General features: G+C 43.3%; 1 protein-coding gene across 2 annotated transcripts in view; it reads right to left on the reverse strand.

The window, feature by feature from the left end:
• Positions 1–16,793, reverse strand: part of GPM6A (glycoprotein M6A) — a 333,975-nt gene that overhangs the window by 206,501 nt on the left and 110,681 nt on the right. Inside the window, exon 1 of one of the 2 annotated variants that reach the window (XM_007067068.4) lies at positions 4,149–4,751. The exons of the other annotated variant lie outside the window; for it this stretch is intronic. Within the exon in view, the coding sequence (XP_007067130.1) occupies positions 4,149–4,185 (37 nt within the window). The 5' untranslated portion in view covers positions 4,186–4,751. Of the gene's footprint in view, positions 1–4,148; positions 4,752–16,793 lie in introns of those variants that run through there. 2 annotated transcript variants of the gene reach the window in all.

Genomic DNA, 16,793 nt, shown 5'->3' on the forward strand with positions numbered 1-16,793 from the left:
GTCTAGAATGGAATCGACATGAGCAAGCATTTGAAGAAGAATTATTGTTTGGCTGGTAATATTCAGAGTGCTATGAACTGTATATTACATTACATTATATTGAATTATATATGGAGAGTTTTAAACTTTGTAAAAGTGCTCAGATCATTAGGTAATTATTGTTTATATTACAGTAGTGCCTAGAGATCCCAAACAAGATCAGTTTCTCACTGTGTTTGGTGCTGTACATATACATAGAAGGAGACAATCCCCACCCCCAACGAGTTTACAGTCCAAATATACAAGACAAAAGGAACAGAGGAAGTTATCTGTCCCAGATTATACAGCAAGTTATAGACAGATGAGAGAGTAGAAGTCCATTCTCATGAGTCACAGTGCAGTACCCTGCACCCCCGGAACATGCTCCTCTCTAAATACGGGCACTTCTTATTATACATAATTACACTCAGTACAGATACATGAGGAGCATCAACAATGAACATTTTCCCACACTGTTCTGCTAATGTACCTTAAGGAAAACTGGAGGTTCCAGAGTAGTTTAAATTCTACATTGATACAGTCTTATGATTTGTGGTGCAGTAGCACTGGGACTCAGGACCCATGCTAAGTGCTGCATAAAATGTGTAATAAAAACCCCACTGTTTCTTCCACAAAAAACTTTCTGCTGAGGTGACAAACAGTGATGAAAAAAATTGGGTGGTCTCAGTCCAGTTTCTGCATGTATCAAAATGAATGGCAATCTTTCCACCACTCGTGACCTGGGAGATTAACCACTGACATCACTTAGCTTTTATGGATGGGATATTTGAAAAGCACCTAAGTGACTTAATAGCAAGTGTCCCACCGAAAGTCAGGGAGCTCCTTACTCACTGAGACACTTCTGAAATGTTCACACTTTATCTCATTAATAATAACTTGAACCATCATCTCCACCACCTTTGTATTTTTCAGCAGTAGGATGACAAAACGCTTGCTGACTTTGCTCTGGCTTTGGATTTCCTATGAACACAGTACCATGTCAAAGAGCTCTTTATATTCCTTTCACAGAAACTGTAATGGCTGAAAGGTCTCCCAAGATATTATGCTATAGATATTTAGTGAGACTATTATTTTTAATATGCACCCAATAGATACATTGTAATGTTTTGAAGGAAAAGTCCATTTCCATGCATAGGTCTAATTCTTGGACAGGAATGGCCTAGTGGATGTAATTGGACTTGTCTCACCAACCTCTGCTCACTTGGGAGACAATGAGATGGGCCAAGGACCAACAAGAAAAGAAAAGGGGCCTTCCAATAGTTTAAGTGCAAACATGAATAGATAATAAATAAAGAGCACTTATACACCCTTTTACATATTCAAACTGCTGAACACACATTAACAAGGTAGGCTAGCATGAGCTTTATTTTCTGAATGCGGAAACTGAAGCTGAGAGAAGAAGCTACTTCCACACAGCAAGACAATACTGGAGAAAGCATTTGAACACTAGGAGTGTCTGATCCCCAACCATGATGCAGCTTCACAGTGAATCTGCATCAGAAACCAGACAATTAATACATATTATGTATTATTTGTCTGATTTCTAAGGCTAATGTGTCTGTCCAGCAGTCTCCTTTGCTGGCAGTTTGTTTCCCAAATTACAGCCCTAAAAGAACTTTTAACTGTCAAAAACTGGAATTTATAGAGAATATACAGGCAGAATCCCTTGCTCAAACAGTGACATTCAGTGTATCACTATAGAAAACATACTGTTTGTACTCACTGGTATTTTATTGTATTTGACTCTATAGGAATAAAATGGTTGTTGAAGCAGCAAGTACCATATTAGAGCTATTTGCATTGTATTTGTGAAATGCACCAATATGAAACTATTCACTTCCATCATGGCTGCTAGCAACATGTAATGCCGTGCCATGGGTGGTTCAAAGCATCTGGTATGAAAGGTGTAGGAGTTGGTGAGCAGTGACAATTTATACTCCCATTGATTTTATAGCAAGAAGAGAGAAGGAGAGAGGCGGAAACAAGCAGCTTCACTCAAGATGGAAGCATGAAGAAAATTAGAATAAACATGTCTTGATGAAAGTTGTTGGGATATTCCATTAAGGAAAAATAACAAGTGATGGTCCAGCTAAATTATAACTATACACTGCTCAACCTTGGCAAAGCACACCACAATAGAAGTGCTATGGTATGTGAAAGCAACTTAGGACAGAAGTACCAAAGTGTGTAACTAGAGACAATATTCTTCCTCCAAGGCAAAGTGCAGCCTTTAAAGCATGTGTAGTGACCAGCGATCACAGTACTTTCCTTAACAGCCCCTTACAAACTCAGGTCCCAACTCTTCTTCCCTTCATGGGTCCTCATTTTATTCCCAAATCTTGAATTCCAGCCTTCTGTGGGGGTAAGGGGACTCCTCTTTCCAACAACATATCCACAAACACAGTCACAGCAATTAACCAACACCACCCCTCCCGCATAAGGGAAAATAAATGTAATTTATTGGGATCTCAACACATTTCTGCCCAGACTTGTGATGACAGCTGGGCACTACTAAAGGCACGGCATTCTAAATGGGGGGAAAATCTGTTGCATTAGCTATTGGTGTAATCACACTATTAATCACATTATTTTGAGAGGCTATTGGTCGGTCAAACTGCTTGTCATTTGAACAATGAGGACACAATTATCTATAGCAACTTGTTCATGCAATCCACTAATTGATTCACATTTTTCTTTGGTAATTTTTACAGTTTTCAAATTGGATTTTTTTAAATGAGGAATTAAGGGTTCCTGAATTGTACATTGTTTCTCCAAATCAGTGTTTCAGTTGTGGTTAGGTATTTGGATTCAATTGTCAGATATCCTGTCAGTTCACCATATTGTTTATAAATTAATCTGTTTTACATTTGATACATATATTCTGCTTTGTTGTGTGACAATCTACAATGTGTACATCTAGATAAACGCAAGATAATAAACACTCCAAAGCTGCATTTAGTCTAAGTGGGTCAGTTCTAATGAGCAAGCATGACATTTACATGTAGCAAGCAGATTGATCGGCGTGTTGAAAAACGGAATATGGCATCAACTCAGGAAATATGCATATACATGAAGTTTAGGTTATCCAATTTTCTTACATCCAAAATGTCCCTCTCAAGCATTGATCTCCGGATCAATTTAGATTAAACAGTATCTGTGATTTAGATGTGGCAAATTTTTGCCAGCATTACCTTTTCACTTACAATACAAAAAATGCCCTCATTTCAATACATCTAGATAAAATCCAGCATGGACAGAACAGAAAGAGAACACAGTTGCAGTGATCATACACTCTGCTCCTTAGAGAAAAGGACGTTATGAACAGTATATTTCCTGAGCTACAACTTGATATACTGTACAAGCAAGAACAATCTAGGGGTGTACTTTTAAAAAACAGTAATACGCCCAGCAACAATCAGCTACATACAACTTTGTCCAGAGATTTTAAAATAGGAATACCATGACCATGCTGTGTATTTATTTTTTCTAACACAAACTGAACTGCACTGTGCAAAAACAAAAAGCTAACTGAATATATACACTGCAAAATTTACAACCAATCCCTTCATAGATACTATAGCAAGGCTGCTTCCACAGATACCTAAAGAAATGGGGGGGAAAGTGAAAGAAATATAGACACCTCCCAAATATATACAAAATATACTCCAGGTCTTTGTTCAGTCTGGACACCCATTGAAAGGTGTAAATAATGGTTACATTGTTAGATTTCTAACTCCAACTAGCTCCAAATATTGTGTGAGTGGCTCTCTCATAGTTCACAGTGGGCTCCCTTGACCCAGCTAGACAAGCGTGAAAACATGAAATAAATGAAGGTTAACAAAGGACTGGTCTGGGAAACAGTCCACGTTAAAAGCTTGCAGTGTTACTACTATGCATATAAGACTGTGCATTTGAATTCCATAAGTCTTAAATATTCACAATCACAATATTAATTCCAGACATTACTTCAAGAATCCAAATGGAAAGAAAAATCTTTCACATCTGCTATACCAGGATATTCACTAGCCTTAGAGGCATGCACCTAAAGCAAATAAGGAAACTGCAAAATAATACCATATTTGTAAACGGAAAACTATTTATCACAATACCTTTTTGTGTTTGTCCCTCTTCCATATTCTCTTCCATGGCTACCTTTCTTCACTACAAACTGCTACACAGAATTAATCAAAAGCTTCAATTAGATGTTGGAAAAAGTATGGGGTGCTTTTTTCCTGGGAAGCTCCAACAGCAGAGGCTTAGGCAAGTCCTCAGAGCTTAGCTAAGGCTCTCTCACTCTCCTTGTTTGCTTGGAGACAGGCTGTCAAGTGTAATTTCATTCAAATTACTCTTCCGTGAAGATTATCAATTTTTCTTCTCAAAGCTGCCCATTGTATATCACTGTAAACAGGTATTCAAATGAATAGCCAGTGAATTTTGGGGGGAAATTTGGTGTCCGTCCCAGTAGCAGTGACACTGTAATTCATAAGCCTTGCTTTGCATATAAAATGGGGGAAAGAAATTGAGGTTTGTATTGAAATCTGCGTTTTAAATTGGAAACAGGCTGCACGGAGAACAGATGGAGGGGAGTCCTCCTAACATGAAGCAGACCACCAACCCATAATTCCCCCTATTTGCTACCAAAGTGGGAAAACCCAGATGCCTGTGGGTTCTTTATGCTGCAGTAGTTGTCTCACTCTCCGTCAGATACATTACTAATATTCTCCTTCATTTTCTCGCTCTCTCATATATTTTATACTATTTGGGTATAATTAGTATTAGAAATACATACTATTATACTTATTCTATAATGTATTCTGACAGGCTGCAAAAGGGTTTGTTCAAAAGAAGGATACACCTTTGTAGTTTAAGGTGGGTTTTTTTTCAAGTATATATATAAAAAAGCAGAAAGTATGAAATAGAGAATATTACTGACTGCCCATCAAATCCTCTATTTAAGGTAAATTATCTCTCACAATGCCACAAATTGGCAGATGTGAATTTAAAATAAGACAGCGAGATGTTTAAATAAATATTCTATCCATTTTTTTTCCTGCAGTATAGCATGCAAAATTATCGGTAGGCTGTAGTACCTTATTAAAAGATGGAACCTTTTCAAGATGGTGAAGCTTAACACAAAACAAAAAGAAAACCCCACACATTACACAATCTTTGTCATGGATTGCTGGAGGAAAAACACAGGTTCAGTACATTGTGGGGGCACTTACTTGTTTGGGGAGCTGTGCAGTCTGATTTGAAATGCAAATTGGACACTGCAGTCTATCAATAAATTAGCATTTTTGTACCTTGGCCTGTTGAGTGGCATAGCATCATCTTAAGAGTTTGAATACTTCCTAGAAGTGCAACAAGAAAAACACACACAATGTGTGTTCTGAGGTTTTTTTTTCCCCATCCTCCTGGGAAAACATGACTAATTCTCACCATGAATCTAAAATGTCAAGACTTAAAATGGGTAAACACAGAAGCAAAACTGTTTTTAATGTGATGTTATTAAAAGGGACCCCCTCACCAGCTCACTCTAAGTTTAAAATTGTTTTCAAGTCTGCTAAATATTTTGTATACTATTTTGTTCGTAACAGTTCACATCAACAGAAATTTCATGAATAATTTGTGCATTCAGATAGATACCTACCTGACCATTCTGTTTTTAAAATGCACCTATCTAGCACTTTCGTTGCATGTACACCTCTTATATGGAATAAATAAGGACCAATTTGCAACAGATTCAGTCTTCCCAGACCCCCTAGATATTTTTCAAACCAAAATCTCCCAAAACCACCACTCAGCTGCTCATCTATCTAAGATGGCTTCAACATCATAGTATGCAAGGATCTTGCCTCTCCCAGAAAATCTAGGGAAACAAATGAGCTTGCAGCATGACCTAAAAATCCACAAATTTGGATTTTGTTGAATTGCATCATAAAATGCATGTCACAGTTGAACATTCCTTATTGAGAACACCCTCCTCTAGACCCCCCATCATTAAACCAGGGGAGTGTTAGCTTAAGCACCTGAGAGGAACTGAACTACCATGGTATCATAAGAGGAGATGTGAGGTGAGAAGACCTATCAGAGCCCACTAGGGACAGCGTATCTCCTCCCCAAGGCAGCAGTACTATGGTTACTACCAGACCCCTCTGAGAGCCTCACTACCAAAGGCAACATCAGCTGATTTGTGCATACCCTGCCAGTGGTGTCTCCAGAAGGTCTCAGCACATCACATGGCTACACAGCACAGCTAACCCATCGAGCCTCTTTGTGCTCCATCCAGGAGATGGCGATCTCTTGGAAAAAGTGAGCTTGAAGCTTCTCTGAGCAGGGAACGCACACAAGGAAGTAGGGTTACCAGATGCTGGCTATTATCCAGTGGCAGAGGATGTATCCGGATTGCTTCTACTCTTTGTGGGGCCCTTTGCACAGCACAAACAAAAGGGACCTGTGTAAGTGTTTGGTTTCAGAAAGGTAGACCCTAAGAACAAACCAGACATACAGAGAATGGGACCGGACCTCAAGTCTTGCCTTACATTTGTGGCAGAAATTCAACAGTGAGACCTCCTAAGTAAGGTGAATGGCTGAGACCAAATTGGGAGCAAGTCCACAGAACAAACCTTCTCTATGCGATGTTTCATCTTCCACAAGCCAGGGCTGTGAGTTCAGACTCTGGAATGAATTAGTGACCACTAGAAAAATTGCTTTCCATAACAGGAGAGAGCATGGACTGGTGAAGATAGGACCAAATAAGTCTGAACTGAGAGCAAGTGAGAACTATATTTAACTAAAAGGGATAGAGCCACACGAAACAAGAGTCCTAGACAAAGAGACTGCCCTAAGGAGCCTAGCTACGGGAGAGGAGGTGTGAACCCCACTGGGAATCATAGAATCATAGAATATCAGGGTTGGAAGGGACCCCAGAAGGTCATCTAGTCCAACCCCCTGCTCAAAGCAGGACCAAGTCCCAGTTAAATCATCCCAGCCAGGGCTTTGTCAAGCCTGACCTTAAAAACCTCTAAGGAAGGAGATTCTACCACCTCCCTAGGTAACGCATTCCAGTGTTTCACCACCCTCTTAGTGAAAAAGTTTTTCCTAATATCCAATCTAAACCTCCCCCATTGCAACTTGAGACCATTACTCCTCGTTCTGTCATCTGCTACCATTGAGAACAGTCTAGAGCCATCCTCTTTGGAACCCCCTTTCAGGTAGTTGAAAGCAGCTATCAAATCCCCCCTCATTCTTCTCTTCTGCAGACTAAACAATCCCAGCTCCCTCAGCCTCTCCTCATAAGTCATGTGCTCTAGACCCCTAATCATTTTTGTTGCCCTTCGCTGGACTCTCTCCAATTTATCCACATCCTTCTTGTAGTGTGGGGCCCAAAACTGGACACAGTACTCCAGATGAGGCCTCACCAGTGTCGAATAGAGGGGAACGATCACGTCCCTCGATCTGCTCGCTATGCCCCTACTTATACATCCCAAAATGCCATTGGCCTTCTTGGCAACAAGGGCACACTGCTGACTCATATCCAGCTTCTCGTCCACTGTCACCCCTAGGTCCTTTTCCGCAGAACTGCTGCCTAGCCATTCGGTCCCTAGTCTGTAGCGGTGCATTGGATTCTTCCATCCTAAGTGCAGGACCCTGCACTTATCCTTATTGAACCTCATCAGATTTCTTTTGGCCCAATCCTCCAATTTGTCTAGGTCCTTCTGTATCCTATCCCTCCCCTCCAGCGTATCTACCACTCCTCCCAGTTTAGTATCATCCGCAAATTTGCTGAGAGTGCAATCCACACCATCCTCCAGATCATTTATGAAGATATTGAACAAAACCGGCCCCAGGACCGACCCCTGGGGCACTCCACTTGACACCGGCTGCCAACTAGACATGGAGCCATTGATCACTACCCGTTGAGCCCGACAATCTAGCCAGCTTTCTACCCACCTTATAGTGCATTCATCCAGCCCATACTTCCTTAACTTGCTGACAAGAATACTGTGGGAGACCATGTCAAAAGCTTTGCTAAAGTCAAGAAACAGAGGGAAGCCTCCTATGGACTTTAATAGAGCTGAGGGCAGAGGTCTGGACCCTAATGGAGATAGCACAGAGACTCTCTGAACCCCATTCTGGAAGAACTCCAGAAAGGACGGTGTGATAGGGTGTCCAATCCACACAAGGCTTAAAAGGGTTAAGGTGGCCAGGTAGGCCAATTTACTTCTCAGGCTGCACCAGGAGGAGCAGCCAGGGATTGATTAAATAAGGCTCATCTTGACAGGAAAAGGAGGTGCCTGTATAAAACCCAGAGACTCAGAGGAGAAAGGGGCTGCAGGGAAGTAGGCTGCAGTCATTCCCTGAGCAGAGGGAGTTGGAAAGCTGACAAACCCAGAGAGGTGGGAAGCCAGGAAGATGGGAAAGCAGCAAGGTAGGACAGAGCAGGCCTTGGCTGCTGACTAGAGGGCCCCTGAGCTGGAACCTGGCATAGAGGACAGGCCCAGGTTCTCCTACCAGCCACTGGGGGCATGTCACAGGCCAGGTAAAGGATAAAGGACTGCCTGGGATGATTTATTCTAGAAAGACTTTGTTACATACCTCCTGTGGAAGGGGAAACCACATAGTGACCTGGCCTGAAGGCCAAGCCATGAAGAGGTGGCTGCAGTTCCTGGAGCCAGATGGGCTGCAGGGCAGGAAGGATAGGTAAAGATATCACCAGAGAAGGGTACAACACCTGGCAGAGCTAATCCCCAGGACTGCCAGGAGGAGGCACCACCAGCAGCAAGTGAACCCCGTGACAGAGTGGATTGTAAATGTCTTGGCTAACATCCAATGGGATAAAAAAAAAAAAAGACAGACCATGCCCTACAATAAGCAGAGTAAGTACACTTCTTTCATGAAGGTAGATTAACAACAAGGACATGGATGAACATTCCTGGATTTGAAAGGAAAGAGGATTCATAAGATTTGTGGGGTGGGACTGATGTGTAGGACACCCTTTCTTTCTGCTAGGCAAAGACAGATCATAGGGTAGCTTGTGGGAGGGGCTGGGCACACCAGGCCCGTCTATATCATTGTGGGGTCATACAGAATCATAAGTCACTGATTTCTTTCTGCTTTCTTAGACACATAGGAAGTAGAGGAAGGAAGACCTAAGATACCTCCCTCACCTTTGAAATGGAGAAGGTACCCTGTTCCTATGCGTAAGGACCAAGGCATTTTCAATCATATCTGGGAACTAGGGAGCTGAAGCTTGATGTGAATAAGTTGATCAAAGGAGGCCAGGTACCAGGTGTGACATTCCCCTCTGGTTTTATCCGGACCGGTGATCAGCTAGGTCACCCCAATCCTTGACTCTGGAAGCCAGCCTTACCCTGCTCTGCTGTGAGAACCCCCCACTCCTGAGCTACTCACGCACAGCCTCTGGCATGTAAGCTGCTCCTTGAGTTGTGCAACCGAATGACACTAGCCAATATCTCCGGTCCCAGATGCAACCCTAGGAACCTCCATCTTGCAGTGCCCAGTTATGCCCGCTGGACGCTGCAAGCTTATATGAGTTCATCAATTTAACAAGGAAATTGATATATAGCAGGCTTGTTATCCCAAAGGGAGCCTCTGACATGCTTCAAACCAAACGCACTGCTTCAGTTAGGATAAACAAACAAATGTATTAACTATAAAGATAGATTTTAAGTGATTATAAGTCAAACCATAACAAGTCAGATTTGGTCAAATGAAATAAAAGCAAAACACATTCTAATCTGATCTTAACACTTTCAGTGCCCTTACAAACTTAGATGCTTCTCACCACAGGCTGGCTGGTTGTTCTTCAGCCAGGCTCTTCCCTTTGTGAAGTGCTTCAGTCGCTTGGTATAGTGTCTGTAGATGTTGGTGGAAGAGTCAGAGACAGAGAGAGAGAGTGCATGGCAAATGTCTCTCCCTTTTATCATGTCCTTTCTTCCCTCTTGGCTTTGCCTCCCCCCTTCAGAGTCAGGTGAGCATTACCTCATCGCAGTTCCAAACTGACCAAAGGAAGGAGGGGTGACTCCCATGAGAGTATAACAGATTCTTTTGTTGCTGCCTAGGCCACCGTCCTTTGTTCCTGTGAGTCTGGGCTGTGTTTGTCCCATACCTGCCCTGATGAGGGTGAACTGCCTCTCTGCTCTTGGAGAGTTTTTGCCTGGGCTTATTTTACGACATGAGGATACATTTTCAGCCTCATAAATACATACATGAAATTAAAACCTATAACATTACTGTAACAACGATGTTCAGTGCATCATGAGCCTTCTGAAGACACCCGACATGACAAACTTTGTATTGGATACCACACAATCATTTTACAAAGATTAACATAGGGGTGCTGGGTGTTCCCCTGAGGTACAGAGCATCACACCAGGTCACTTCTTGGCTGAAGACTTCCCACTAGAGATAGCATTCATCCAGATGGAGGCCTTTCTGGTTCAGCACAATGTCTGGGCACATGTAGGGCCTTGACAGACCCCAGGATTTTCTCTTCCTAGTGGAAGACATCATCAGAATCTGGAAGAGATTACTCCAAGTTCAGCCTTGATGATTCAGGTAGGCCACCGTGGGGGCATTGTTGGACCTGGTTAGAATGTGGCTCTCAAGTCCCCCATAGCCAATCTACTGGCCACTCAAACCAATGGATGGTGAGGTCAGGCTTTTGTTCCTGAGGAGACGATGCCTCGACTGACTGAACTGTGACTGCTCCATCCATATTGATGCACTGAGAGTCCAGAAGTGAGGTTCGCTTTATAGTGTGAGACCCTGCCAGCTCCCAACTGAGATGTGATTTTTGTGGTTGAAGGAAAGGAATTAGGTCCTCTGTGTTCTCCTCTATTGAGGAAAAGAAGAAAAGCAGATGTTGGAGAAGCAAAGAATGAATTCAAGCCTGGGACCAGGTTCTAACAGAGCAATGTGGTGCTATGCACAAATAGATAGGCACTAAGCCACTAACGTGGACAAGTTCAAGTAGAGTCTCTAGTTTGAGGATTATGTCAGGGGTCATACTCTCTGTCCACCATTACCTTTATTACAGAAGTGTCTGTGAGGGAGTAAGAGAACTCTTCTCCCAATTCACTACCAAGCTGAGCTGCCAGAATCTCAAATGTTGGGGACTGGGCCAGACTGGGAGTTATTCAGACCCCTTTCTTCCTGAAGAATGCTTCAACGACCACAATTATGTTCAAAACAGTCCTTGGGGCTGACCAATACTAAACGAAAGAACTTGGTGTTAAACTGGAAGTGCAGGTGTCCTGCAGAGAATCTGAGGAACCTCTGGTTGGTTTTTATTATAGGATATTACTGGTAAGCCTCCTTTAGAGCAACGGGTGCCAAACAATCACACAGACCTATGACTGTTAGCAATAAGTGAAGAGACTCTATTCTGAAGGTTTGACACACTGATTCAGCACACTAAACACAACTTGCACCAGCTGAAGCTTCAGAAGTCTTGAGGTATAGCCCCATGTAGAACACATTGCACTGCAAAGTTATCGGTGTTGTGGCCAGGATGTAGGTGGCCTGGCCTAGTAGTCAGAGCAGGAGTCAGGTCTAATGGGCACAGCAGACATCCAGATGGGGGGGAAAGCCAAGGGTCCGCACCAAAGTCAACTGCTTAATTACCAGAGCCTTGGGTCAAACCGAGTCAGGAATTGAAGCTGTGGGTCACAGCCGAGGTCAGATACCAAATGCCAGAGCCCAGGTCAATCCAGAGTCAGTGTTAGAAGTTGGAGGCCACGGTTGCAGACAGGATTGGTAACTGATGGTGGAAGTGAGGTAAAGGAAGGAACTGGACAAGAAGCAAAGATCAAGCACAGAGCAGGAGCATACTGGGAACAGGAGCAAAGGCAGGAAGGAGGCAGGAACCGGAGCAGAGCAGGAATCAGGAACAAGTTTCAGTTCAAGAAGCAGGTACAAGCAGGGTCAAATGCAGCCACAACAGGAAATCACCTTGTTGCTCAGACAACTTCCTGTGCCTCATTCTGACTTATATAATGTGGTTGGACAAACTGGTGGAGCCCAGGTGATCCTCCAATCAAGGTTTCCCTGGGTGGTACCGTGGCTGAGGTTGTAGTCCTACTAGCTTCTCAGTCCACCATGCTTCAGCAAACATTGGATGAAGGCTAGGATGCGGCAGCTGGTCTGAGAGCTCCCAAACCTGGGTTCAAGACCTGGTATATTCACAATGGGTCACTGAGGAATGGCCCTCATTAGAGAGAGAAGATTGTAACCTTCTGGCCAAGTGTAAATGACAGAATGCTATGCAGGCACCTGAAAGAAGATGCAAGTCCCAAAGAACACCCAGTTGACAAATCAGAGTAATTAAAAGGTGTGCAAATGCCCGCTCAGTGGGAGCTGATATAAATTCAGATATTTCTTCTGACTTGGACTTTCCAGCATAATCTCAGTCTCTCTCTGAATTGAGTTACAGTCAGTTCACTCTCATTCAAACCCTGATCCTAGCCAGATGTTCTATAAGTCAATCAACATTACTAGCAGATCTAATGAAAGAGTGACGTAAGTTGAGAGTCATCTACCATACAAGTAAATCTTGCTTGCACATGCAAATTCAATTGCTGGGTAATACCTGAGAAAAATCACAGTTTTAATTTTTAAAGTGTTTTTGGGGTGGAGGGATATAAGGGTGACTATGATCCCTCTGTTTACGTTCTATGACTTGCTCCACCACCACCCTCAGAGGCTTTCCTTCACGGCAATCATCCATCCTCTTTAGAAAAGCGGGACACAGCTCCCTCTGGAATCTGTCAACACTATAATAATGATGAGCCAGGGAGCAAAGGACAATTCAAACTCCATTTCAGGCTCTCTCAAAGTTTTTAAGTGTTCTGCAGCCTGTGTTGGAGGATATATAATAAATGCAACATTATAATGAAACCAATTTACAGTCAATACTCTCTCTTTTTGACCCAATTAATCCCCACCATCTCCCTATACTGTCTCTCTCTACTCCTCCCACCCCCCTTCCCCACTACTAATGTACACAACAGATAGCAGTCTGAAGAATGTTGCAGGTTCAACATATTACCATATGAAGCTACCCTTAGTCTCTCATTTCCCCATATCTTTCAGATGGCACTGAAAATACACCAGCAGATCTGGCAGCCTCTCTCCCTGGATCCCAGCTGTCTACAGAATGTGTAATATTTTAAGGAGAACACACTACAGTCTAGGACATATATGTTCAATCCAATAACAACTCATTAAAATGAACATATCCCCCAATACGTAAAGTGCCTGACCACTCCCCTCCCAGCTGTCAACCCATTAACCCCTTCCCAGCTGTCAGTTATCAAACAGAAGCCTGATCTGCACCCCCTCTGACTGACCAACTGGTCCTAGTTTCCCACACTCTCCTGGGATTTCTCATAGCATCCACCAGTTCCAGTAAGGTGGGCCTCAGTAAGGCATTTTTGATGCATTCTGTTGTTCCTCAAAAAAGGGGGGCATTTCTCTAAGGCACCAAGACTTTCTTAAAATATATGCTGTATAAAATTGTACTACTTTATTTGCAAATGTGAGCATTTAACTCACATCCCTTCACTGACTTAATCACCCTTATGCATATTACATTCTAGCTAATCATCCACACCTGTAAAAAGTACTAAACAGGTCTGCTCCTATCTACATTTCAGCTGTCCTTTCTTCCTGATCCTGCTCTCTAAAGAATATCACTCCGCAGAATCTTCTGTCACCTTCCAACCCTTGAGTGTCTTTTTCATGATTTGTCCTAAACTTGGAATATCCTCCCTTTGCTCACAGGATTTAAGGCCACAAGGAGCCACTAGATCATCTAGTCTGACCTCCTGTATATCACAGGCCACCAACAAGACCTGGCACTCATACACTAAGCTCAGCAATTGAAATGAGACCAAAGTAAATGAGACACACAGGAGACTAGATTATTATGGGCCACAGGCAGAGACTAGGTGGGACCAAAGTGCACCAATCCTCAAGGCCCCCGTATAAGGCAAAAGTCTGGCCTGACACATATAATTAACACATGGAGGGAGGCCTCATTTCTTGGAGGACAGGATTAGGGAGGTAAACAGTTTGTTAGGCTGAAAACAGAACTTTGTGCTAAATAAAATAAGTAAATAGGTCAGTAGGCTAAAAACACAGAATGTCTGAGCCAGCTAAGAGGAAGAACACAGAGAGAACCATCTACTAACAATGGACAAGACAAGTTAGGAATGTAGAGATGAGGTAAAGACCATAATGAATCTGGACAATGCATAGACAGAGCATGCTGCATAGGAATTTTTTCCTGAAAAGTAACAAAGCCGATCCCAAAACATGTGATGCAATGTACAGAAATACAAGGTAATTTGTACACGTATATAAAGGAAGAGGTATTATGTGTAACTTTAGATGTGTGGTACACCCTATACCCATCCCCCACGCTTGAGTCTGATCAACTGAGCATAGCACTGCTGAACGCCAAATAAAAGAACCTGTGTGACGAAATCTGGAGTTAAAATCTGGAGTTTTTTTGGATACCAGAGAACTGGATGAAGTGTTCTCCCAGAACTGAACAAGGTGTTCTGGATAAGCCAGTTGAATAGGTCTTGGCGGGAATCCCAATACTGCAATGACAGGGAAATGATTAAATGCCCAGATAATCCTTGCAAGTGACCACACGCTGCAGATGAAGGCCAAAAAAATCCCACAGGTCATTGTCATACTGACCTGGGGGAGAATTGCTTTCCGACGCCACATATGGGGATCAGTTAGACCATGAGCCTGTGAGCAAGAACCAGCCAGCCAAGCACCTGAAAGAAAAAATGCTTGGTGCCACCTCAGAGGCCTGGTCCATCTTGCCCAGTGTCTCATCTTCAGTTGTGGCCAACCCTGATGCTTCAGAAGAAGGAGATGAAAAAACCTCACAGAATATGTTGGGGGTACAAAATCCCTTCCTGACCTCTGCAGGTGGCCAGCTGAAACCTGAAGCAGGGCAAACCAGAAGTGAGCCTAACGGCTGTTGTACCCTACCCAGCACCATCACAAGCAGCCCCATCATAAAACTGCACTCATAAATTTATCCAGCTCTCTCTTTAAAACTAATTAAATTGCTTTCCCCCACAATTCCTATTGGGAAGCTGTTCCTGAATCTCACCCCTCTGATGGTTAGAAACTTTCTTCTAATTTCCAGCCTGAATTTGTTCCTGGTCAGTTTATATCCAATTGTTCTTGTTGCCAACATTGTCCTTTAGCTTAAACAGCTCTTCAGTCTCCCTGCTATTTACCCCATGGTACAGGGTATACTTACCCTGCACCGGTTCTGCAGGGGTTAGCCACACTTTGTGGGCTGAAGAATCCATGCCCACTCACCCATGCTGGGTATGCTCAGACTGGAATCAGAGTACAAAAGGGAGTAGCTCAGCTCATTCTGGGCTTAGCATGGCGGAGACCAGACATGAGTTGCATGTTCCTACCAGGAAGCTGCCAGAGCCCCAGGCTGCAGAGGCCATCCATGCTGAGACCCCGGTGGACACCCAGCTGACCACTGAGGCTGACAGAGAAGACACCACTGAGGTCACAAGATTGTCCTCACTGGAAGTCAGAGTAGGAAGCAACCCAAGGATTGGGACTGTAGCATTGAGAGACTGAGACTGACCACAAAAATACCAGTTCCTCAGGACCCTGGGCCAAGACCCAGGGGAGAAGGGTGGGCCCAGGTCCCTCTACCCCAACTTCAACTGCCACCAGCTGCAGTCAACCTCCACCCCCTTGAAGGGGCAGAATTTACAGTCAAAAGACAGTTTTTGGCTGCGCTGCCCTGAGCAGAAAGGCAGCTCGATTGACCTTGGCCATTGGGCCACGCTACCCTGGAGAGAAGGATGGCCACATAGACTCCAGCCACTGAGCTGTGCTGTGCAGCCCTGAAGAGAAGGGCAGCCACAGACACCGGCCATTAGGCCACACTGCCCTCTATTGACACAAAATACTAGACCACTTGAGCCATCAAATCCCCACTTTGTCTCCCTTCCCCCCCTTAATCAGACGCATCGTGATGGGGTGTACCTACCCTGCAACACCCTCCTAATGTATTTATAGAAAGCAATCACATCCCTTCTCAGCCTTTTTGCGAGACTAAACAAGTCAAGGTCTTCCAGTCTCCTCATATAAGGTAGGCCCTCTAGTCCCCGATCATCCTAGTAGCTTTTCTCTGCACCAGTTATAGTTTCAATTCATCTTTCTTGAACATGAATGTCCAGAAAATTGTGCCCAGTATTCCAAATGAGATCTTACCAATCCCTTGTATAATGGCATTAATATTTCTCTGTCTCTACTGGAAATGCCTTTCCTAATACATCCTAGGATCGCATTTGCCTTATTCACTGTCACACCACATTGGTGACTCATAATTTTCTGTGATCAACCTACACACCCAGATCTCTCTCCTCCTCTGTCTCTTCCAGCTTGTAGCAGACATTATTCTTCTTAGACCCTAATGACCTTGCACTTTGTACTACTGAATTGCATCCCATTTCGGTCACTCCAGTCTTTAAGGTCATTCAGATCTACAATATTCTGGTCCTCCTCTGTATTGAGGATGCTTCCAATTTTGTATCATCAGCAAATTTCATTAGCACACTCCTACTTTTTGTGCCAAGATCATTAGTAAAAATATTGAATAAGATTGTTCCAAAGACTGATCCTTGAAAAACTCTGCTAGTAACCACTTTCCAGTCCGATAAATCAACTTT

This window comes from Chelonia mydas, chromosome 4 (genome assembly GCF_015237465.2).
Source record: "Chelonia mydas isolate rCheMyd1 chromosome 4, rCheMyd1.pri.v2, whole genome shotgun sequence".
NCBI classification, from domain to species: domain Eukaryota; kingdom Metazoa; phylum Chordata; order Testudines; family Cheloniidae; genus Chelonia; species Chelonia mydas.